The 26711-nt window shown below is 38.2% G+C and overlaps 3 protein-coding genes across 3 annotated transcripts; 2 read left to right on the top strand and 1 right to left on the bottom strand.

Moving 5' to 3' along the window:
- Window positions 1-6: 6 nt before the first annotated feature.
- Window positions 7-1724, top strand: LOC124157863 (gamma-aminobutyric acid receptor-associated protein). Its single transcript, XM_046532914.1, has 4 exons — window positions 7-98; window positions 195-407; window positions 973-1170; window positions 1245-1724. The coding sequence occupies exons 2-4, from the start codon at window positions 318-320 to the stop codon at window positions 1308-1310; spliced, it is 354 nt and encodes a 117-aa protein (XP_046388870.1). The 5' UTR covers window positions 7-98; window positions 195-317; the 3' UTR covers window positions 1311-1724.
- Window positions 1281-19884, bottom strand: LOC124157862 (type-1 angiotensin II receptor-associated protein). The gene is made up of 6 exons (XM_046532913.1): window positions 19734-19884; window positions 19617-19651; window positions 19421-19532; window positions 19266-19338; window positions 19036-19188; window positions 1281-2558 (listed from the first exon to the last, which is right to left on the bottom strand). Exons 1-6 carry the CDS (start codon window positions 19770-19772, stop codon window positions 2428-2430), a joined length of 543 nt encoding a protein of 180 aa, XP_046388869.1. The 5' UTR covers window positions 19773-19884; the 3' UTR covers window positions 1281-2427.
- A 5927-nt stretch (window positions 19885-25811) lies between these two features.
- LOC124158213 lies at window positions 25812-26396 on the top strand. Its single transcript, XM_046533402.1, has one exon. It carries the CDS (start codon window positions 25812-25814, stop codon window positions 26394-26396), a length of 585 nt encoding a protein of 194 aa, XP_046389358.1.
- Window positions 26397-26711: the final 315 nt, after the last annotated feature.

Raw genomic sequence — 26711 nt, 5'->3', positions numbered from 1 at the left:
GTTGAGCGTATTGATACACACAATTTATATGATAATAAATATTGACTTGCATCGACTGTTGTGGCGACAGCTGTTGTCTTCGATCTTTAATTTTAGTGGTATTTATCGCCTAGTGATTATAGGTATTTATTGTAATTATAATCGATTAATTTGATATATTTGAGTTCAATTTTCTGCGTACTCTTTCTTTCAAGGGAGTAGTTCGTGTTGACGAATTGAGTCGCAGTTGGAGACGACGTAGTGTCATTGAAAGTAACCTTATTTCCGAGGTCATTAATATTGTTATTTTACGCCTTTGAAGAGAGTTATTTTACAAAATGAAATTCCAATACAAGGAGGAATATCCATTTGAGAAGAGGAAGGCTGAAGGAGAGAAAATCCGAAGGAAATACCCTGACCGTGTGCCTGTACGTATTTTGCAAGGACGTGTGTGTGAATGTTAGAAAGTTACCAAGTATATCATACTTTCCGCATTTTACTCAATTATTTGAGTTACTTATTGTTGTTTTGAAGGCCTGACTGTGTACTCATTCAATTTATTGCCGTGGCCCATCGATTCATCAAACTATTGCTAACCCTATTTGCTCTAATGACTGGCTCAATAAGATTATGTTTCAAGCCAGTAATAGCATATTTCCATTTATCAAGGACTTTATCCTATCGGTTATTCGGAGTTGAGTGATCATTATCGTAGAAGAAATGAATGAAAGCCTTTTTATTTTGGTACTCGATTCCCATTGTATTGCCCGTATCGATGTAACCTAGTATCATGTTAGTGAAAGTTTTTTTAATCTATAGGCAAGGAATGTTGGTCTTTTGAACGAGTTACATTAGGCAGCTTCATCGTGTTTTTTCTCGGGAATAATTTCATGGTGCTGTTTTTCTTTAGTTTAATTTAAGTCATGCTATCCCGTTTCTTCATAACGTGAGTTTTAAAGAAAATTATCATCAATATTATTGTTTACTTCTTAGGTGATCGTGGAAAAGGCACCGAAGGCGCGGATTGGTGACTTAGATAAAAAGAAGTACTTGGTGCCATCTGATTTGACTGTTGGCCAGTTTTATTTCCTCATCCGAAAACGCATTCATCTGCGACCAGAAGATGCTCTCTTCTTCTTCGTGAACAATGTAATTCCTCCCACCAGCGCTACGATGGGATCTCTGTATCAGGTACGATCCGTTTATCTGTGTTTTACTTTTATTTTATAATGAACAAGTACAGATATGGAAATGTTTTCTTCTAGGAACATCATGAGGAAGACTTCTTTTTGTACATAGCGTACAGTGATGAGAATGTGTATGGACAGTAAGCGAGGCCTCTGCTGGTTTATGTTCCAGTTTTGAATGGACTTCTTTTCTCAAGTTTTTTTTTGTTGCTGTTATTAAACAGTCGAAGACTTCCACTGTGGATCCCTTAATTGTAGGGCTCTTAAATTCATAGATGGTTTCCTCTGAGAGAGTTCTAGTGTCATTTAATTCTGATAATTCCATGGGTTCACCCAGTGAGATGCATATGAAGTGGATTTTATTTCTAACAACTTTTTGGTTGACCTTAAATAAGCATTGATGGAATTACGGCATGCTATTTTGACGATTATTTCTGTGGAGATAGTATGTTCAATGTTTTCTTATACCAGCCTGAGTTTTGTATATATTATGTATGTGAATGTGTTTATGCACATGCAGTATCTTGCTTTGAAATAAAATAATAAGTATGGAAAACACTTTATTCACATAATTTGATAAATACAACGAGAAGTAAATATATATATAAACATTTCAAAATAAATGACCTGTTAGTTTGATGCATTGTTAAAGTAGCCATGATTTTCCTTAGGATTTTAAAGTGCAATTTAATAGATCAAAAATTCATTTAAATGTTAATTTCATGCTTAATTTGAATGCATGAGAAGAAATTTACAGTCAAATTATCAAGAAAAACATCAAATATTCATTAAGCACAACATGACATTCCTCTCATCAAGTCAATCAATTCATTCTTTGGAGAGTCCAGTGGCAAGGAGGAGGACATTATTCTGGCCTAGTCAAATTATGAACACTCAGAATGCTGCCAAGTCACTAAATATTGAGATCCATAATTAATTCCAGGATAATTCTGGTAGGCATATATCGCAATATGACACGTAGCAAAATATAGGCTAGGGGTAGAAAATGGCACAATTATGCTTATTTAAAATGCTGATGCTAAGCACAGAAGTTATGCACTGAATACCCATGTAAACAAATTAGTAATGTTAAGCAAACAAAACACAATTAAGCAAGCTTTGGTGCGGCTCACAAACTCAAGACACATCCACCATATTACCATTTCCAACTGTATCAACCTCATAATCGTCACTGGATAAGTTTTTGTGCAAATAGAGAGACTTTTAATAGGTAAAACATTTCATAAGTTGAAGTATCTCATCAGCCGTGGTATGATGGAGCAGCTTTAGAATCTGGAAACATGCCTGCTGTATTTCCAGCAGCCACACCTCTGTTGGGACTACCATCAATATCTTCATAAGGACTACGCTGAGAACCGGCTGCCCCTCCACCTAAAAAAATAAAAGCAACAAGGTAAAATAAATTTTTACAGCACAAAACCTTTTTTGAAGCAATGCTTCGAGACACTGCTAATTTATTGCAGACTATAGGTGGATAACTTCTTGTTATTGTAACACAACATCAGACTCTTGCTGTACCATATGATGTAAATAACCACATGGGTAGACGCTGAACATCGACCGGTTAGGCAATGTAGCAAGTTCGAGGTGAAAAAAGAATGTAAAAGGTCATAGTGCAACAAGGAAATGAATAAATAACACAATCACAAAGGTTTTTTTTAATTAACACAATGGAGACATATAATTATGTATATTCATTGGCCATGATTGATCAGTTCACATTACCCCAGATGAAAGATGGACAGAGAAAACCATTTCACATGATGCAATACAGAAGAGAATTGGGTAGACGTAAACTGGAATCCAGAACATTGGGCCAATGGAAGAGGATACTCATGGTCTCTCACATCATGAACATGTAAAAACACTTAGCTTTTTTAAAGTTCAGTTGGTATAAAAACCATTCTCACATTTTTCATAGCAGGAAAAAGTTGATGGTCTAGTCACTGAAAGACTTCCTAAAGCTCAGTTAAAAGTCCTGGCACTTAAATACTCAGAAAGGTAGGGATAAGAGGATAAACTGAACACATGCTAGGTTGTTTGGAGGGGAATGCAAACATACTCATCTGCTCAAGGGAAATGCAGAGTTCCTACAGTTTCCAACATGAAGGTAATTAAAAGCTGTAAACTATATCTCATGGAAACAAATACTGGGTGGTTGGTCTTGAGAGAAGTCCTCAATGGACTTCTGAAAGAGGACGGTCACGTTCCCCCACACACCTTTCAGCCTATAGCCTGGGTTTACACAAAGGTGCCATGAACTTTCATGCAGATCAATTAACTTGGAGGCGACTAGTTCAGAACAGGAATTTCACAGGAGCAGGTTACTTGGAGGCAACAAGTTAGGAACAGCAATCCCCATTGGAAATGGCAGCAGAGAACGAAGAAGAGGACATTTTTCTGAGGCTTCAACTTTCATGGGTTTCTTGCCCTCTATTTATAAGAAAAATGATTGCTTATGCAACAATTATCTTGAAGACTAACATAAATATAGAAATGAGTTTTTCAAACTTCTTAACCCCTTGCGCTGAAATGACGAGTCTATCTCGTCATGAACTTCTGATGCCAAATCGCACAATGACAAGTGTAGCTTGTCATCAGACTTTAGCAATTTAGGGCTACGAATAAATATTTTGAAAAATTAACAATGTTAAAAACATCCATAGTATACATTAAGAACTAATATTTCATGAAATATTATGCATTGGAAGGAATAAAATGATTTTATACGAGTAGCGATGGCTATGTTCTCGAGGTCCTTACGGGAAGAGGATTTGTTGGTGAACAATGTGAAATAATAACCACTTTTTATTTCACTGTTCCAGGTTAATTACAAACTACAAAATTTAATTTCATTGCACTGCATTTAAAAAGAACCACAGACATAAATATGGGATAGGAGCACGGTATTCAGACAATAAATTGAAGTGGAAGGGGTTAAAGACCGAATAAATCATCAATGATCATTTTCCTGGACTATTATGAGATTACCAATAATGGTACTAGATCACAAGCAACTATTGACGACTACATAAATGTTAAGATATTTGAGCAAAAATGTGCAGAATGAACAGCCTAAAATGAAGTAGAAGATTGAATAATGAGGCACAAAAATATGCCATTACATTCATTTCTGCCATTTCAGGAATGCATGGCTAAGAATGGGAAGTCCATCTTTCCATGCTCACCGAAGTTGTCTCCAAAAGTTTTTTTCTACTCCTCAAGCTAAAAGCTTAATAAGCAAGGCAGCTATTTCAAAACAGCAATGAAATGTGTCATGATCACTGGCAAACAGATGACCTTGAGGGCATTGTCAGCCATAGAACATACCAATAATGATTGAACAAGTTACACAACGATCCCACTTAGGACCTTTGTTATTCAACCTATTCATAAATGATATTGGTCCATCACGGTACTTGCTTCATGCTGATGATCTAAAGATATTCGCCACTATCAATTCACCTGATGACTGCTGTAAGTTACAGAGTAGCTTGGATGGATTGATAAAAAGGAGTGAAGGAAATGCAATGGCATTAAGTACTGACAAATGTTTTTACATATCTTTTAACCGGGGGTCAACACCCATGGGTGCCAATGCATTACTTACTCTTATTCCTTAAAGGGTCCTTCCATAAAGGAATTTAAATTCATAATGGATTTAGGGGTCACTTTTACTCCAAACTTCAATTTAACTTATATTACTTCACAATTCAAGCCAAGGCTTTAAAAACTTTAGGTTTTATCTTCAGGTTCTGGCAAGATTTTAGGGATATTAACTGTTTGAAAGCATTATATGCTTCACTTGTCAGATCCATTGTTGAGTACTATACCTATGTCTGGTCACCTATTAAACAAAATTCATATTAACTTAATTGAAAGACTGCAGTATATATTTCTCAAATTTTTGGAGAACAGATTTGGTCTTCAAAATTTAAACGAAATGGCTATCCTCTCGATTTTAAATCTTAAACCGCTAAATGTGCGGAGAAAGAATCTCAGTGCTATATTTCTACATAGGTTAGTTGTGAGTTCTATAGATTTACCTGAATTACTACAGGCCATTACATTGAATGTCCATCCAATGGTGTGAGAAACCCTGCCACAGTATTCCACAACATTCCACCAATTATTCTTTTTTTCACCTATAACAACCTTAATGCGTGATGTTTGTTCCATCACTAAGCATCGGTACAAATATTCAGGCTTTCAAGTGACCAGCTTAAGAAGCTTATTAACAATATTGCATAATAATTTAAGGCAAGCTATTTATTTCACCCCACATACAAAATAGGTATATTAAAAATGTACATTGGTGTAATTGATATTGTTTTCAGATTCTACAGTGAAATTTATTTATTTTTAATATGCTGAATGTAATAATAATAATAATAATAATAATTTTTGTCTAGAGACCTTACAGCAAAAGATATAAGACACGTCATAAAAGGAAAAAAATGCATATATATATATATATATATATATTATATATATATATATATATATATTATATATATATATATATATTATATATATATAATAGATTATAAATAATTGTATGTTCACAGGATATTAATGCTTAATAGGAGGAATGAAATAGGTATTCGTTAACAGAATAATAATTCTTCTCGTGAAGAAAAGATTTTAACTTCCTTTTGAATGACTCCATCGACTGAATTGATTTCAAATGCGCAGGAAGTTTATTATAAATTCTGAGGCCCAGCTCGCGTGGGCCCAGCTTTGATCTGTTAGTCCTAATGGAATGATAATGAAGGTTATTACAATTCCTAGTTTCATATTTGTGAACATCACAATTGAGCATAAACAAATCAAGATTATAACGTACAAAAATTAAAATTGATAATAAATATACACACGGGAGTGGAAGAATGTTAAGTGCTTTAAAAATAGGCTTGGAGGGAGCATCAAAAGGTTTTTTTGCAATGATTCTAATTGCACGTTTTTGTAATGTGAACACCTTGGAGGCATGAGGGGATGAGCCCCAAAAAATTATATTGTATGACATTCGAGAATAAAAGATACCGTAATACAATGTAAGAAGAATATTTAAATCAACAGAGTTCCTAAGGTGTCTTAATAGATAGCAGATTGAACTTAGTTTGTTGGCTAAGAAGTCAATGTTCATCTCATAGGACATATTACTACATAAGTATGCACCAAGGAATTTTGTGTGGGACACATTCTCAATAGACTTTTTATCCAATCTAATTAGGATGCTCTCGAGAACATTGCTATTACCACAAAATTGAACAGTGTGTGTCTTTTGTGTGTTTAAAATCAATTTGTTAGCTGTACACCAGCTTAAAATACTATCATTTGCATTTTTAGAGCTCATAATAATGTCATTTTGAGTTGGAGAAGAAAGTAAAATATTCGTATCATCAGCATATAATATGACTTTAGAAGCTGGAATATTACTGAGGGAATGAGCTAAATCATTTATGTAGATTAAAAATAAGATTGGGCCTAAGATTGAACCCTGAGGAACTCCTACGGTGGTAGAAGTACTTTTGGAGGAGTATATACTGCCATTTACAGACAGTGAGACAGCCTGTGTCCGATTGCTGAGGTATGACTGAAGCCATTTATTGGCAATGCCTCTCACTCCAAAATAATTAAGTTTACGAAGTAGCCGAGAGTGATCCACAAAATCGAATGCCTTGGAGAAATCATAAAAGATTCCTACAGTTTTTTGATTGTTGTCAAGTGATGACAAAATAAAGTCGGTGGCATGGAATAGAGCAGATGTAGTAGAGCGATTTTTACGGAAGCCGTGTTGATTTGAGGAGATTAAGGCATATTTATCCAGAAAAGACATTAATTGGTTGTAGAATACTTTTTCAAATACTTTAGATAAGACATTTTGTTTAGCAATTGGCCTATAGTTATCCAAATTATTGGGGCAGCCTTTATTTTTATATAAAGGGTTAATAATGGAATGCTTGAGAGAAGATAGGAAAATCCCTTGAGTAAGGGATTCATTAATCAGAAATAGAAGAGGTTCCTTTATGCATCTATAAGAGAGATATAATATTCTCCCTGGGATGTGATCAGGGCCCGAAAAGTTTTTGTTAGCTAGGGTTGAAATTATAGCTTGTAAATCCGATTCCGTACAAGGATGAATAAAAATTGTAATTATTGTCTTCCGAGATCACTTTTCTTTGTAAGTTGTATGATATTTCTGTAAAATTACTTTCAAGTTTTTTTCTTATATTTCTCATATTGAATATGTTTGTAATGAGTTATTAATACCTGCCAATAAAGAAATATCATTATTGTAAGAACTAAATGTCACTTTTGGAATGATCAATATTCACACACTTGCAATTCCAGTGCTTTGCAAGACCTCAAAATATTTTTTCAATGCCTCTAACATCAGTGATTTTCTAGCAGAGGTCCTTTCAAATTTTTTTTAATGACACAATGAATAAATTTAAAAATGAAACGGTTATATTACAGAAGAGTAGACTGAATTATGCGTCTACAAGTGAAAATGTTATCTGTGTAGATATAAATATTGTATTTTTTTTAAAGCTCATTCATACAAACAGCAGCTGTAAAGCTGAAGCTTTTATGAAGCTCTCCATCTGAGATATTGAGATAATTCAGCCTACCCGCATATGTACATATGTAGTGATGAGAACATATGGATATAGTATGTAGGTGTGGATTTAGGACTGGAGATTACATCGGTCATGACCCCTTGTTGAAATTTTATCAAACATTATTAATTTATATTAGTTTAATATTTTTAGTACCCTTCGAAGTCTAAATTATTCAATTCTATTAGTTGCTAAGAATAAAAATGAAATTTAAGGCTCCAAAATGAGTCAAAAATGGTGATTACTAAAAATTTTACATAGGAGAAAGCCCTTCTCTTCCAGGGGGTATTCCATACTTCCCAGTCCCGAGTCATGATCCCCCCAAATTAGATGCCGAATCCGCTCCTGATAGTATGTAATGAACACAAAAAACTTATGACAAATGTTTGGAAAATAAGTGTACTGTGCTTTTCACGGTTAAACAGAAATTTGTGAAACTGGATGGGAGTAACACTGTGAAAAGAAAAAACAGTAAGTGAGTAGCTCTGGGCTCAAGTCCAGTGTGTAGAAATAAGAAAAGGCAAATATACAGTTATGCCAATTATGTGAAAATAGCTTCATTGACACTGTTTCAGTCATGATCATCACCAACTGTGAGTTGAGGAGCAGAGTCCAATTCTTATCATAATTTAAAATGTGTCATTTTTACTACTGTGCGACAGTCGAGACGAGACTTAAAATTCTCAGCATTGTCGGGACAAGACTCTCAGCATGGCGAGAGTCTCGCTTGGGTCAAGAGTCTTGACGACACTCGAGAAGTCTCGCCCCTTCGACACCCATCAAGACTCCTGGGCAAGACAGGAATTTCCTATGAATACCGCAATCGCCTCTCTAAAAGTACTGGAGAACCAAGGTACATAATGCCTTTTGGTCCTTGGTTCAATGAAAGGAAAATCCTGATGATCACCTCCTCGTGGTAGAGAGGGGGCAACGTTATTAAAAACGGCTAACGACACAGGGACCGAGTATCTCCCGGGATAAGGAGACCCCCCCTGTCAAAGCCAACAACCTCTGTAGAGGATGGATGAGCGGACAGGGGTTAGGGCACCCTCTTGCCCTTGGAATGGGAAATCATTCCAAAAGGCGGATGAACCCACAAGGTCAACGGCATAGGATGCGGAAGGCAAGGGGAAACCACCGCATTAAAGACCCTTACGGTATCCCTAGTCCCACTGGACTACAATGAAAGCATGGTGATTCCTGAGAATAAGAAATATTCCGGAGTAATATGCCCACATTCGGATCTCCGGGTGGGCACTATCCCAGGAGAACTGTGTGGTTTGAAAGAGAAGAGAAAGAAGAAGGGAAAGGTAACATCAGCATTGAGAATAGGAACATGGAATGTCAGAACAATGAATAGGAAAGGGAAGTTGGAAAATGTGAAGAAAGAAATGGTGAGACACAACATCAGTATTCTAGGATTAAGTGAAGTAAGATGGGAAGGAGAAGGAGAATTTGATTCAGGAGATTATAAGATTATTTATAAGGGAGGGGAATCTAAGGAAAATGGAGTCGGGTTGATATACAGAAAGAATTTGGAGAGGAATATAACTAAAGTTATGCCAGCAAGCGATAGAGTAGTGGCTATCAAGATACTGAGTGAGCCAGTAGATACATTAATTATCCAAGTGTACTTGCCAACATCAGATGCAGAAGAAGAAGAGATTGAACGGATATATGAGCAAATAGAGGAAATATATGAAGAAAATGGAAAAGGCAAAGTAAGAACTATAATGATGGGAGATTGGAACAGTGTAGTGGGGAATGGAAGAAGGACGAATGTAGTTGGAGATTATGGACTTGGAAGTAGAAATGAAAGAGGAGAAAAATTGATAAATTTTTGTGAGCGCTTGGAGTTATGGATTGCAAATACTTGGTTTAAAAATCATAAAAGAAGGTTGTACACGTGGAAAGCACCTGGAGATATTTCAAGATATCAGATAGATTTTATTATTGTCAATCAAAGGTTTAAGAATAGTGTTAAAATGGCAAAAACCTACCCAGGAGCAGATGCTGACTCTGACCACAATCTTCTAGTTACTGATATAAGAACACGATTGAAGCTTGTTAAGAAAGGGAGGTTGATAAGGAAATGGGATGTAATAAAGCTGAAAAATGAGAAGAATGAAGCATATAATAAAAATGTTGAGAAAAAATTGGAAGATGTAAGACAAAGTAATGAGGTATCAGAGGAATGGAATAACATTAGGGATGTAATATGGGAAGTCTTAGAAGAGGAAGTTGGTGTTGTACAAAAGGAAAGAAATAGGAAGGAATGGATCACTCAGAGCATGATAGATAAAATGGAGGAAAGGAGAAAGTGGAAAAATGTTCACACTGAAGAAGGAAAAGGGCAATATAGGAAACTTAACAATGAACTACGAAGATTAACTGATAAGGCAAGAGAGGAGTGGATGGAGAGAGAATGCGAAAAGATGGAAGTCCTAGAAGAACAAGGGAGATTGGAAGAAATGTATAAAACAGCTAAAAAGTTCACAAAAAGAGAGCCAAAGAAAATAAGTAAACAAGGAATGTTAAATAAATACGGAAAGATAACAACAGGTGTTGAGGAAAACAAAAACATATGGAAAGAATATGTGAAAGAACTATATGATAGTAAAGACGATCATTCTGAGATGGAGCTGGAAGAGGAATGGGAATGTGAAGAGGTGAATAGAGGACCAAACATACTGAGAAGAGAAGTGGAAAAGGCAATCAAGGATCTCAAGGAAAGGAAAGCAATGGGATGCGATAGAATACCATCAGAAGCATTAAAGAACCTAGGTAACAATGCAATGAGTCGATTAACAAATTTAATCAATAGGATATATGATACCGGGAGCTGGCCTGATGATCTACTTAAAACTATTCTAATACCAATACCAAAGAAATGTAATGCCAAAGAATGTAAAGACTATAGGACAATTAGTCTTATATGCCATGTTACCAAAGTAATTACAAGGATTATATTAAAAAGAATCGAAGGAAGAATTAAAGAAAATATGGGAGAAGATCAATTTGGATTTAGAAAGGGTAAAGGGACTCGTGATGCAATAGGATGCTTGAGGATGATAGGAGAAAGAATGATGGAAGTGAATAGAGATTTGTACATTTGCTTTATTGATTGGGAAAAGGCATTTGATAAGGTTAATTGGAATGTGTTATTGAAAATTTTGAAAGACATTGGCATTGATTGGAAAGATAGGAGATTAATAAAGGAGATGTATTGTAGGCAGGTAGTAGTTATAAAAATTGGAGATGATGAAACAGAAGAAATTGGCATAGGAAGAGGAGTGAGGCAAGGGTGCTGCCTTTCTCCAGAGCTCTTCAATGTTTATGCAGAAAAAATGATGGAGAAAGCTTTAGAAAAAGCTAGAGGAGTTGTAATAGGAGGAGAAAGAATAAAAACAATTAAATATGCAGATGATCAGGCAGTGCTGGCAGAAAGTGAAGAAGATTTACAACAAGTGATGGATGATATAATGGATGTGGGGAGGGAATTTGGAATGAACTTAAACATAAATAAAACCAAGGTGATGAGAATCAGCAGAAAAGAAGGTTGTGTTTGTATATCCTTAGAAGGAAATATCATACAGCAAGTACAGACTTTCCAATATTTGGGAAGTCTGGTAAGATGGAATGGAAGTTGTACTGAGGAAATAAGAAGAAGGATATCAATAGGTAAAGGAGCGTATGGAAAGGTAAAAACATTGTTAACAGCAAAAAGAATTCCAATAGAGATGAGGAAGAGGTTTATGAAATGTTTTGTGTGGAGTGTAGTGTTGTACGGATGTGAATCATGGACTGTTAAAAAGAAGGAGGAGAGATATTTAGAAAGTTTTGAAATGTGGGTATGGAGACGAATGTTGAAAGTGAAGTGGACTGACAGAGTGAAGAATGAGGAAGTTCTAAGAAGAATAGGCGAGGAAAGAAAATTAATACATATGATTCATAAGAGGAAGGCAAGTTGGTTAGGGCATATATTAAGAAGGAATTGTTTGGAACGGAGAATAATAGAAGGGAAGATAGAAGGAAAGAGAGGAAGAGGAAGAAGGAGGATGGGAATGTTGGATGATATAAGAAGAGGAAGAAAATACAAAGACCTAAAGGAGGATGCTCAGGATAGAGAAAGATGGAGAGAAGTCCAGTGGAAACCTGTCTAAGGACAGTAATCACTGATGATGATGATGACCGCAATCGGTCAATAAAAGTGTCAGGGACGCCGACTTACCAAAAATATTGGGGGGGCCCAAACCGGGGATCTTTCCCCGGGAAATTTTGTAATAGTGAGTTTTAAGTTTTTAAGCATTTTAGAAGGCTCATATGATCAACATTAGAACCCTGAGAACTCTAATCTCGATATCTGGACACTCAGGGGAAAATCGACAAGCCTAGCACTTTTTTCCTCACACCCATAACGAATTATTGAGGGGGCTCGGGCCCCCTCAAGCCCCATGGAGTCAGCACCACTGAATAGTGTTTACTAAGGTATCTCTTAAGACTCTTACGGATTTATTTACACTATAAAAATATTTTATTTCATTATTTACCCTCTGAATCCATTTTTTTAATATGTGCGCATGGTGGTAATAGAGTTCCTAACGAGAGATTTGGAAAATTTTTTGTTTCCTTTTCCTGACCTCTATACTTTATATTACATTTGACTCCTGGAGTGTAGGTCTTTGAATTGAAAATTTTCCAACGTTGCCGTTTATTTTCAAACAATTATCAGGGCTTAAAATAAAAATGAGCATATGACTTCGATGCATAGACATATTAAAGGGTTACATCAATGTTTCATGTTATACTATCAAAGCTCGCTGCGCTCCGCGAGCTCGTTAAGGGGCTCCGCCCCTTAAAAACCCCGGTTCCGGCTTCGCCGTATACATTTGTGGTCGTTCGAAGACTTTTGAAGTTCGAATAATCTCACCTCAGCTATTGGCCGGCTTTGCCGGCCAGGGGATAGGGAGGCAAACTCATTCCTCGGAACGGCTTCGCCATTTCTCGAAGGGCGGCTTCGCCGCCCAGGGGTGGAGTGTGCCAGGGCTACCCCGCTTATTACTCAGAACGGCTTCGCCGTTCCCCGTCTGGGGTCGCCATAGCCGCCCAGAGGGCGAGGGCATTTCGGAACTGTTTCACCGCTATTCGTTCAAGGGGCGGCTTCGCCACTCAGAGATGGGGGGAGTCCACAGCGGCTGCGCTGCTTGAACATCGGGGCGGCTTCGCTGCCAGGGGTTACTGAAGCTCCCCCTCGCCTACGCAGGTCACTCCTCCGAACAGCTTCGCCGTTCCCCGTTGTGGGGCGGTTAAGGAGCCCCCCCGCGGTTGCTCCGCTTAGTCCTCATTAATGCTCTTCTCCACCGAGAGGGGTGCCCAGGGAGATTCGGGGATTTTAATGTGTTATGCATGCGGTCACCAATCGTCCACAGTGATCACGTAGCGATGATTGTAAAGGGTAGTGCAATGCGGAGTAATAGTGGCGACAAGTACCCATAAAAGAAGACTTAATGGCAAGTTTTTCATTTTTTGCGGGGGTTTCCAGCGGAGTTTTATACTTGTGTTAAACCAGTGGTCACAAATCGTTCTCATGAATTCCGTGCCGATAAGTCCTAGGGGTCCGGAACAGTGGTCTGCCGATTCTTTTACCTAGAGAGGCGATTTATTAGAAATTTTTTTCAGAGGTATCACGGGGTTATCGGGGGTTTAAATAAGTGGTAGGGGAACCGGTTAAATTGTGACGAAAACTATTCGGAAAGGTGACTTTAAAATTTTTTTATTTTTTTTTCGGCGATGTTCCAGGAGGTGATCGGGGGTTTTCTGTTTTTTTTCCTGTATGGTTTACGGTGGCTCGCCCTCACCAAATATTTCGCATCTATAGCTCAGAGGGGACGGGTAGTGTGGCGTATTGTTTGCGAGAAGTTCCCAAATACGAGACTAAATGACACATTTTACATTTGGGGGGATTTCATGGGGATTTGGGGGTTTAAATGTGTGTACTCCTGGCGGTCACCATCCATTCACATAAATTCCATGGGGATGAGTCGTTGGGGGCAGTGGAATAGTCACGAAAAGTACCGAAAAAGTAGACTTATATGCAAAATTTTATTTTTTGGGGGGGTGTATGTGGGTTTACCGGGGGTTTATAGGTTTTTACTGCCAGCGATCATCAATCATCCATATCAATTCCGTAGCGATGAGTGGTAAGGATTGGAAAAGCTGCGGAATTGTGACGAAAAGTACCCAAAAAGGCTACTTATATGCAAATTTTAATTTTTTAGGGGGTTTCGGGGGGTTTAAAGATGACGATACTATATGGCCACATTTATTTACTGTCATATCTAAAAGAAGTCCATATGACATCCATATTTCGAGAGTAATACAATAAAAAGCAAACCGGTCCCTGAAAAAATTGAGTAGTGCCCGCCATTTTTATTTTTTCGCTGTTAAATTCATTAAATCATTTATAAAGTGTTTATGTTTTCTGAAAGACAATGCATAACTGTATGTAACTACAAAGTTTGAAAGAAATTGGTCGGGTTACAATTGACAAAACCTTGTGTTAATCTTTTGGAAATCGTAATTTTCGGTGATTTTCGGAATACTTTAATTATGTTCTGAGTAACCAAGGACGATGAAAGAAAATTGTTACTTACATTTCGCAGACGATCTTATGAGCATATGTAATAATCATTTTCGTTATCAAACACCTTATATTAGGTCGAGGGGAGGGGAAGGTATGAACTTTTTTTTCGAAAAATCATTTTTTGGACGCCATTTTGGCTGCAATTTTCTCAAATGGAAGCTAATAAATTTACTTAATTACGTGCCCACGTTTATCAGCTTTCACAAAATGCATTAACGATCCGTGTGGCAAGCACAGTTCGCGCGCAGTAAAATGAAGACTGAAAGAGGGTCCCCGGAAAAAGTGCGATTTCAGCCATTTTGTCGTCCTAGCGACGACACATGGCGGAAACTTCCGGTTTTCGGATTTTTCCTCCGGATCATTTCGGGTTTCCCTGCCAAATTTCAGCTCTCCAGCACGTCTGGAAGTGGTCGGGAATTTGTATCCATCAGTGAGTCAGATACCTCAAGGCCTGTATATAATAGGGATAACAATAAAGAAGATAGGTACTATAGTCTAATTCTATATACATAATTTTTATTTACCTTTTTGTAATGTTTATTTATGGTTGCCTTTCAATTTTCGTTAATTATAAAATATAATCTATATATATAAAAGAAAGTCGAAAATCGTGTTAGTTAGAACACTTATAACTCGAGAACGGTTGCACCGATTTTAATGATATTAGGTTCTTTGGATTTGTCTCAGCCCCGGATAACATATAGGACATTAAAAAATAGGAGAAGTTCACAAAAAAATTCAACTTTATCTTAGGGATATGTTTTTAAGAGTTGATTGTTAAGACGGTCAAAAAAATAAGATGTTTTTTCGTTTTTACTAATGTATTGACTGATCTTTTTAACAATATCAAAAAAATTTAAATATTCAAACTTGTTAAAAATATTAAAGTAATATTAAAATAGTATTAAAATAATTGAATTAGATGTAAGCTCAGCTCGAATTGAGTTGTCAACAAACACATAACTACCGTGTGTGTAAACAAATCTCCAAGCAATTGTTGATTATCAGTAATGTCCGTGTACTCTACATGAATTCAAATCTTTTAACTTTGTAATAAACGAAGACGAAGTCACCAACTGCCTATCTGAATATTTAAAGTCCTTGGACGCACTTGGCTTACCACGGCACAATTTACAGCTAAAGGTGGGCTCTGTGTTCATGATCTTTCGAAACCTAAACCAACCAAAACTATCCAACGGAACGTGTTTGGTTATTAAAAAAATGATAATGAAAGTGATTCACACCACTATACTCAAAGGAAAATTCAAAGATGAGGAAGTTCTCAATCCGAAGATTCCATGATCCCAACTTATATGCCCTTTTGAGCTTAAACATATTCAATTTCCAATTCGTGTTGCATTCGTGATAACGATTAACAAATCGCATGGTCAGTCTTTATAAGTTTTTGTGATGTTTGTTCTCATGTGTCAGTGAAAACCCATGATTTTCTCATGGTAAATAATATGTGGTATGTTTACGAGTCGGTAAACCATCCGCTGTATTTCTTCCTTTGCTTCAAGGGTGCAGCTAGGAATTAAGGATAGGCGCAGCTAATACTGGCTGGTCTGTAGGGTATAGAAAACTCGCCAAGGTAAGCGAGAGGTGTGGCGGCCCTCCCCAGACATTTTTTAGTATAAAAGGTTCAAAATGGTAGGTTTGGCGGCTGTGTGAACAGTTAAATATTTTGTGACGCATCCGTCCCCCTAATATTAATAACCAAATGTTTTATAAAAAGATTCTCTGAGCTGGGGGTTTTAAACCACAAAAACCCCCCTCGCTGCGTCCCTGCTTCACTTCGCTATTTTTATTTAGCTTCATTCGCTTTATCTTGCGCCTGATAACAAAACAAAAACTGTTGTTTATCTGAAGGCGCTTGACGCAAGACATTAAACCCGAATGTGTAGGGCACACCGAGGTGCGTTTACGCATGCAGCACGTTTACTCAGTGCATTTTTTCCAAACAGAGATACTATAACTGGCACGCCTAAAGTCATTTGATACGAATGCTGCTTCATAGGGGCTTTTCTTACACTATTTTGAGCATCAGTCAAGCGTCAGTCTAGCGTTGTGTTAACCTGCCCCGTGAACGAGCCAAGTTTACGCTACGGACTTAGACCTAAAAACATTTTTTTACGGTTAATAACACAAATAGCCAACAACTGAATGCGTATAATTTTTATTTCATCAATATTTTCTCATTTAATTTATAATAAATCAAATATGATTAAAACGATACAGCCGCTCTTTATTTATAAATGGTGTAAGTAAACTTGAATGTTAGGCGGTACGAAGTTCGCCGGGTCAGCTAGTTAACTATAAAAATAATACCAAATTCTTAAATTGTCAATGTTGATCTTTTATTACAACTATTTTTGGTTTTGGAAATACATAGCATGTCTTTAAATAATCTTTTTGTTAAATTATTTTCAGTGTCTGAAATAAAAATTGTTTTATTTTTTGCAAGGACCTGGTCTTCTCGATTTGGTGTCGAGAAATCTCAAAGGGGCGAGTCTCGTTACGACTCTCGACCCAGGCAAGACTCTCACTGTGCCAAGATTCTCCTCCCGACAATGCCACAACTTGAAACTCTCGGGTGGTTGAGAGTCTTGCACAGACCAGGTCAATTTGCATTTTAATGAAAATATAATGTGATAAATGTCATAAATTTTAAATTAAATCTGAAATTCTTTTAGGGAAATGAGTTATGACCACCCCTACATTTGATGCATGCCCAGTACATGGAGTTTCGAAAAAATAATAGACTTGAAAATTTTTTTGAGATCAAAATTTTACTTGGTAATGGAAAACCAAATCTTAAATACTTTTCTTCATAGTTTCAAAGTTTGTTGAAACAACTTATATATAGGGATTTTATAAATTAAATCTTTGCCCTATATAGAAAATATGTCTAACAGCAAAGAAATTCTATAAAAACACCAGGGGATGATTAAGAAGAAAACATTTTTTAGAGCCAACAAAAGACTTTATGATATCAGCACTGAAATTTGAATTTGAGAAGTGAGTGGAGAAATGTTACGACACTATCCAAAAATCAGCATATAAGAAATAATTTTCAAAGTGCATACAGTCCATACACAAAAATGGAATTAAATTAGTAAGGAGTAAAGAAAGCATACGTGAATTTTTTTGGGATTTGAGCCTTTTGATGTGACCAAAGGCTGGTGGAAAACCTTTGACATTGGTGGGTGGGGAACTGCCTAAAAGAGGGGATGTGTGAGTTTGATATTACCAAGCTTTCAGCTAACCTAAAATTTACTCTACACACTAATTGATCACTTCACAAGGCAGCACAGAAAAGCAAATTCACAAAGCAAGTCTAACAGTGACTAAACTGCCAGGCTGTTCCAGCTTTAAGGTAACATTATGGAGCAGCCTCTGGATATCTGTGTAAATTACGTTACCCTCCACAAGAAAAATGACTTAATTTTTGAGGCATGAGGTAAAATCTGCTCACTTACATTATATGAGTAATTCAACATTTTCCTTTCACAGAAAGAAAGGAAGTCGTAGAATTACCCCACAGTTATTATCCTCGGCAGAACAGCAGATACACACTACTCTTTAACATCTTACCTTTAGGATAAGAGAGATGTAACCTGTGCTTGACAATCCTTTACAGCAAATGGCAAGCACATAGGTTATCTCTGCCCACCATTCCTAGAATATTCAACGTGATGGCACTTGACTCACTTAATCATTCAAATACAACGTGTATCCAGAGAGTATATACTGTTTTGTTCTAGTGTTGCTCCATGCTAGGTTGGTGCTCAAGTATGAGGTGGCACACAACTACCCCTTATTCCTTTGGGAGACATTAATTCCAACATTCATGGAAATCCTACAATTCCCCTACTCTCAATGGGAATGAAAGTTGCCATGTAGTGGCAACAAATACCCATCCAGGTGATATGAGCTACCCTCTAGAGAAGTATAAATTACTCAGCTGTCTACACTTTGCAGCCCATGAAATATCAGATAAGATGGCTGATTTGTGATGGGTTTTCGGGCTGTTCAACTGATTAAGTAGCTATAAATAGTGGTTCTAAATTACCCTTCATTGGCTGCGAGTTTCACATACCCATGCAGCCAGCCTACAACCTGTGGAATGCTATTAGCCTACCCACCATAGGGCATAATTTAGGCAAGAAACTCGTAATGAATGCTATGTTCAGGATTTTGTGATTTCGGGGAAGCCATATTGTTGGTAGAGCATACATGATTCGAAATCTGTGAGGAAAATTTGAGGAGCACCCACCTTAACCAATTTATTTAAGTTGTGGAAAAATAGGGATAGAACAGAACCCAACATTTAAAAGTTTAAAATTATCTCATTTTGAAATCCTCTCTCTCTAAGAAAAAGAAAAAAATTATCAGTCAACGGCTTTCTATTACGGCTAAATACCATTCATTCAAGTGATTGTGATGACCTACAGGTAAATTTACCAAATCTATGTCAGCCACCATAGCCCTCTTTAGCTTACGTAAAATCTGTTAATCAACACATACTTGTGAATGAAAAAATATGTAAATCAAGGATGGGTTTTTCCTTTTTCTTTCTCACCAAATAAGTCACCCAAGTTCCCGGGAAATGCGGGTCCTCCAGCTCCAATAATTCCATCTCTATCTTGCCAAATACGATATAAGCCGAAGGAAGTCATAGGCCTAAATACTAGGTTTAAAATGGCCATACCAACGCTGAAACGTTCTCGGCTAACTGCAAAGATAGTAGCTCAAGTCAATTACGTAAATCCTGAGAATATTATGTTTTTAACATATAAGAAGAAAACTTACAGTAGGATCCCGGAAAAAATGATGACAACAAGATCACATCGAGCAGTATGCTGACCAGATTAACCAACAGAGCCTGATAAAGAGAAATTATATTTCAAACTCCCAAGACATAAACATATCGATTACGACGATAATGTAGGATATATTTCCATTACCATTTGAATAGGCTCCGATGAATCTTTGTGAAGAAGGGCCCAGAATAAAAGAATAATGAATACTATGTTGTAAAAGAAGTAAGAATTTGGGGCCCATACTCCTTGCATCCCCCTGAAAGCATAGCATCAACATATTTTACGACAAATCAGAATTGCGATTGATAATAAATATACTTTAAAATTCAAATCAGCTTACCATGTCGACAGAATGAAGTGAATTATAAAAATTATCTGAAAAAAGCGTTAGGATTATTACCCATTTCGTTAACACAACAAATAAAACAAGATAAACTTCAAATTGATTGTAATGAACCTTGATTGGAGCATTTTGTACGTTGGATAAATCGACCATGACTCAGTCTTACTCTCACTCAGTAAGTTTTTTGGAAATAAACAATCAACAACACACCGGGCAAACCCACTGCGCCGTCCGCTCGGGCAACCTGTCATGTGATGGGAGAGGCAGTGCTGCCAAATGTGCAGTATTTCGGAGAAGAGTTGCCAACTCATTGGAGTCTGGTAGTTACGTAACTTGTGGAAGAAGGATCAGATTCTAATTTTTCTATAAAAAAATATTTGAGCTCTCTCGTGAAATATGTTGAAATAAACCTACTATGATAAAAAAAATACAGCCTAAAAATCCTGCATCTTATTAGGGATAATGAACACAATAGATCGCGAAATTTTTAGCTTGCAGAAAACGACGGAAAAAATGCCAGAGAAGGGAAAACAGTCACATGGGGAGGGAAGGTTCGAAGTTACGTTGGCTTGCGGCAAGGATGTTATTCGCTCGTTGTTCGCTGGGGAGTGATGTGAACTATATATATGAAAGATTTTACACTTTCCCGGCGAACAACATGTATAAACTCATCTCGGGATACCGCGCGGGTAGGAATTGCCAGTAGCCGTGAGAATGGGTAGCGGGTCGGTACCCGAAACGTCGGCGCTCTTACATAATCTTACCCGCGCGGTACCTATCCCGAGAAGAGTTTATACAAATATCTATGAAGGCCGCAACGACCGAGTAGATGGTTAAGGGGTTCAAACCCTCCCCTAAATTATTGAAGTATTTGTCCTAATTGGTGCACCCACTCCCGCTATGAACACCCCCCTTCAAATACATTCTACTTCCGAAGAAAACCACCCCTCCCCCTCCTCGCTCTCCTCAGTCCCGGAAAAAAATTTCTAGCAACGGACTTGACATCTGCCATATCTTTTGACAGTTGTAAGGAAGAGAACTTCGGAACAAGAGTTTTAAGTCCGGGAGACAAATTTTATAACCTTGAATTAATTTTGAATTTTTTTACCCAATGAAAAGCGTCTACCTATGGGGAATCAATGGGAGTCAAAATTGTTAAAATGTCCCATGAAAATATTTTTCTCTTGAAGTATAGGGACGGGAGATTTCCTTCAACACTGACGTGAGATAAACTGATTTATCCGAGGCCTATATATTATAGCAAGGGTAGACCCAGAATAAAAATTCAGGTGGAATGTTTAAGGGAAGGCGGTGCATTTCAGGGTGTCATTTGAAGGGTGAACACTTAAGGTAATATCTATTCACCATTTCGCAGGAGGTTTGAACCCCCAGTCCTCCCTCGCTCCCAACGGTACGGTGCTGTACAGGCAAATATATGTTTGTCATTAAATGCAATATATCATCCCAACCAACAGAACGACCATATTCAGATATATCATATATCCAGATCCATAGCGCTCGAGCATAAAACGAGCAAAACTGACAATAAATTCCCGCAACCACTGGATTCGAACCCCTCACACATTTACTCACTTTTACTGCGTCACCACCTTGGTGGGGAGAGTACAACTGGAACAACTTGGAAAGTAAAAGCATTACCTGAGAAAACTTGAGGGTTGCTATACCGAAAGAAGAAGGGAGAACCTTCCTGTGAATGCTACAAACCAAAGCATGATGCCCGTCTCCTCGTGGCCGCCCAGTAAACACAATGAGTTGCAGCAACGTTGCAGTCAGGTTGCAGGGCTGTTGAGGTCTCTTTGCAACGTCCTGGCAACGTTGCAGACAGGTTGCACGAGGTTGCAGAGCTACTAAGGTCTCTTTGCAACGTTGCAGACAGGTTGCTTTGCAACGTCCTTACAACAATGTTCCCTCATTCATTAAAATATGAAAATATTGAGTTAAAAGAATAGGTAATAGTTCTTGCGCTAAAATGAGGCCAAAGCTTTAAAGTTTTTCATTTTTGCTGCCGATTTCCAAATAAGGAATAATAAAAAAATTTCATTTGAAACGACACAATTTAAAGTATTATTTATTAAAGGTTGCATCACGTTATGCTTCTGGTTGCGAAGAAAATGTAGTAAGGATTAAATTTTGGCAGTAAATTAGACGTTTTCACAACGTTGCATGAAAGTTGTTTGCCCAGTTGGTTGATGTGAGACGTAGCTGCAACGTTGTGGCAACCTATATGGTTTACAGAAGGTTATGGGCAGGTTGCAATCATGTTACGTGTCACGTTGCAAAGATGTTGTGAAGACGTTGTGAAAACGTAGTACGGAGGACGTTTGGCAGTAAATAAGATGTTGTCACAACGTTGCATGGAACTCCCAGTTGGTTGTCGTGAGACGTAGCTGCAACGTTGTGGCAACCATTATGGTTTACAGGGCGGGGCACTGAATTGAGGAGTCGGACGCGTTAATGGAAAGAAAGGTTCTCGGAGGCCATAAAAACACCTGAGATTGGCATAATATATCCCTGAAACCCGGAAGAAAGGAATTTTGGAGGATGATTGTTTTGCCATATACGTATTGAACGCGCAGTCAAATCAGGACTTATAGCATAATGGACTTCAAGATGATTTAAAAAAATGAATTTCTGGGCTTTTTACAAAAAAAACTTCTATTTAAATATGTCTAACTTCCACCAATTGAAGCCTGAATCTGTTGAACTTAAAAGAACTTCTCTTCTGAGCACGGGAGTTGGATCGTATGTCTCTCGGTGGCTACGGTTGGATGCTTTTCTTACCACGCCTATAGTCCCCTACATGAAATCAATGTCATTTTAACCTGTACTCGGAAACGGGATCGCAGGTCTTCTATCGGCGCGACTACCTCACAAACATAATGCGGACTTACGTAACATTGTTTGCCGCCGCGTATGTCTCTTCCGGCGCACATAGTAAAATTAATGAAAGCGCCATTGGTTTGCATTTTCTCGTTAAGTAGTTCGTGGGGATGACGAACGGGAGGAAATTATCTTGAGACTTAAGGCTGAAAAGTGATAGCTATAAGTGAAATGGGTCCAAATCCCAGTGACAATGGCTTAAGACTTTTGACTATGAAATTTTCCGCGCAATATCCAGCTTGCCTTAAAATCTAACCTCAATGACTTTCACAAAGGTGGTACTTGTGTTCTTTTTCTTTCCGAGGTAAGTTTTACTTCACCGCAGTCTTGGTAGATCGACTGTTTTCTAGTCGTATAGAGACAACTTGCTATGTCGCCTCTCTTCAAGGCGGCAATATTTTTTCATGTAACTAGCCTGTGGAAATCGGAAACGGGTTTTAGATGAGGAAGGTGGTGGAAGAAAGCAAACATATGCATTTTTGCCACGCGCGACGAACACCTGGAAATTAATGATAAGACCATGAATGCTCATTGAGAGGTGTCCCAACTAGCACAGATTTTGCCTTATCCCTAAATACGAGGATATTATACATATATGCCGTGACGAAACCTATCTGAAAGCAGAGATAAAGTATGAATAATCCACGCCGTTTTTTGGGATAAATCGGAGATGCACTTCCGCATTTTTGGAGATATGCCTATCCTTACGCCGTATAATTGCCGCTAGGTGGCAGCTGTTTCGCGTACGATCGCTGCGCTGCCACGCGAGATTCATGAGAACTACGTGAAAATAATGTAATAACCGTAATCACATAAATTGGCTTTCGATGAGGAAAGATTCAATGCATTACTTTTCATCATTGTATTTTATTATATTATGGTATCCCTTATAGCATCAAATATGCCAGAGACATCTCACGAGGCATATATGACCACTCTGTCTATGAGGTCTGTATCAGGCCTATGAGATCATATCTCGTGAGATTCCTCTGAGATCTTTGATGCTACATGGGATACTGCAATACAATACTGTATAATAACATACACGATGAAATATAATGCACTGAATCATTCACCATCGAAAGCCAATACCGCATTAGTCTCCACAATGAGGTTTTTTTTTCACTATGTTACACATTCACGCACGTTTAGGAACATACCAAAAAATCCGTTGGAAGTAAGGTGGAAAATAAACAAAATTATTGCTCTAAAAACGATATATTTAATGAATGATTCATCTTGAAACGATATACAATACACTAGAACACGGAGCAGTCCTTATACCTTCATCGGTAAACCATAAATCTTACTGTTCAATTCCTTACATCACATTATAGAGGAGACTGGTGAATTACCTTACGTATGGTTTCTAAAAGCACAAATTCGAAATCCATTACCGTTATACCCAAGAATTTGGCAATTACGATCACTAATACCTCGCATTTGTTAACAAATCACAGCACTGTCGATGATTCCTTCATTAATATCCACGACAATCCGGGATGTTTTGATGTGTCGCCACAACTGTACGTACCGTCGTAGCCTACATCGAACTCAGGCACACAAAAACGATGCTTAGGTCGCATTATCACTTTAACTATTATTGTATACACAAAATAATCAACGATTTTTACTCACAAACACCACTATACACAACACCAAAAATGTAAACACGAAGCCACTATAATGGCTTTAACGGTAATGGAGGACTTCAGCGCTGCTATGCGGCCAATTTTGGCAATATGGTACCATGACATCCCCTCCCCAAACGCTTGAAATCGTGGAAAAAAGGGATATTACACATGGAGGATAAGCTTATCCCCACAATATCTGATTTCTCCAAGGATAAGTTCAAATCTGTGCTGGCTGGGGTAGGTACGCTGATAATACTTTCTTGGAATTTTCACCTTAATTGGACATCACAAGATAACAAAATATCCAAAGTATGCCATTTCTTTCCAATTGTTCGTGAGTCAGATATTTAAAAATTATATTCATATAATTAGTAATAATAAAGTTATTCCCGGACTAATGTCCATCAGGTGATATATACCACTACAACTAAAAGAGTGAATAATCAAATGACAATGCAGCTGGGAGGAAAAAAGGCTTACAATGGAATTTTTATAGGGATAGAAGGCCACCGCCGATAGGCCAACATTATAATAATGGTACTAAACGTTTTGAAAGTCAATTATATCTGTGGAACTGATATTTGAAGCTCCAATAAAATGCATCCCGGGAGCGTGTTGACCTTTACCTATCCCCCTTAATTCGCTACTCCCATATGTTCCCTTCTACTTTGCAAAACAACGACTGTGTCTGCTTTCCTGTACTATTTACTCCACATTCAGGAATTCCAAGTGACATCCTATTCTCGGTATTCACGCCTCAGTGAACGAATCGTGAATAGTCCCCTTTCTGACTTTTCCTTTGTGTTGGAGACTACCCCTAGGGTGAGAAGCGAACATGCCCTCCGATGGCTTAGCGCCACCATGAGAAATCGGAGTGGAGAAGCGACCGCACGATGGAGCACGCTAAATCTATCGCGCTCGCAATTAATCACAAGGTCAACGTACTGGTGACAGTTGGATGGCTGTCGCCCGCCGCTTCCGTCATCGACGTGCGTTGGAAGAGAGCCAGCAAATCACCACCAGACTGAGACCGGACGATTTATTTACGCCTTTGTCCATTGAGGGAGGGGACTGTGAGTCCTCCTAATGCGGTTGACCGGTACTTAGCGTGGCTTTTTATTATGTGAATACATGCTAAGCCATTTTCGTGACTCTAACTCCACACGCTTAGGGCTACGGTTGAAGACAGGACAATTTTATCGGCCACATCATGAGAAATGATGGATTAATGAAAATTTTTGTTGGATGACTGATAGAAATGAAGGATGGAAGAGGTAGGCCTCGGATGAAATACATATAGCAGGTGATGAAGGATGTAAAGCAAAACAATTATGTGGGTATTAAAACATTGGCCGATAGGAGAATTGAGTGGAGGGCTGCGTGAAACCAAACGTAGGATTGACGCCTGCTGATGAATTCAATATTTTAATGGATTACCTACATAAATTCAAATAAAGTGAGTGTGGTTGGAAGTTAAGTTACTACCATGGCTAGCACCCTAAGTTATTTTAATTTTTTATCACGTAGAGGTGCTTAGTAGAGAGTAGTTGTTATTTATAATGTTTTGCGGAAAGTAATTTGCGATGCATTCCATTTTTTGTACTTGTTTACGCTCAAATACTAGTGGCAGGGAGAGTATTCAGGCCACGCCCTTGTAATGCGGACAGGTATACTCTCCGGAGTTAATTGGATCTATGCTGATAATCTATCGTATAACCATCCTCGATGGCTACAGCCATCCGGGAAATTTTCCCGGATTTCTCGAATTTTCAGGAGATTCAACATCGCCTCCATCCATCTCCCACCACCCAAGCTGAGGGACTACCTAGTGAGAACCAAAGACCCAGTGGGATTGAAAACTCCGGGCGTCTATCGAGTCCCATGTGAGTGCGGCGAAGCCTATATTGGGGAAACTGGACGCACCATCGAAACTAGGCTGAAGGAGCATAAGCGGCACCTAAGGTTGGGACAACCGGAGAAATCGGCCATAGCTGAACACAGCATACAACACCACCACGTCATCCAGTTTGATGATGCCGAGATCCTGACGCGTTCCACCAAATATTGGGATAGAGTCGTAAAGGAGGCCATAGAAATTCGATTGGACCATAAAAACTACAACCGTGACGCAGGCTATGCCATCAGCAACACCTGGAAACCCGTTCTGTCAGCTCTAAAAAGCCAAAGGATCAACGGATTGGCTGCCAAGAGACCAGTCCTCAACCAATCACGTGACACCTGACCTCCAAGCAGGGTATATAAGGGAATCAAACCCTCAGTCCAACATTCAACTGCCCTGATGACGATGCTCGAGTCGAGCCTCGAAACGACGGCCATGGAAAGCCACAACCGGTGGAAAACCCAAGAAGAATTCCTTCAACTTGTTCGCCGGGAAAAACTTCGATCCTATTTCACTCATAGGAAGAATTTCCCTAGCGTTGACTAGCTCGTGGCCTCTTAGATTTCTTCTTCCCGAAAGAGTATTGGCATCTTGGATAGATTCTCTGGCTTTTGAAAATTATATCTTTCCCATACCATGTATCCGTAATTGAAACCA

The sequence above is a fragment of the Ischnura elegans genome, chromosome 4 (assembly GCF_921293095.1).
Source record: "Ischnura elegans chromosome 4, ioIscEleg1.1, whole genome shotgun sequence".
Lineage (NCBI taxonomy): Eukaryota > Metazoa > Arthropoda > Insecta > Odonata > Coenagrionidae > Ischnura > Ischnura elegans.
This window is presented reverse-complemented; position numbering and strand designations above follow the sequence as displayed.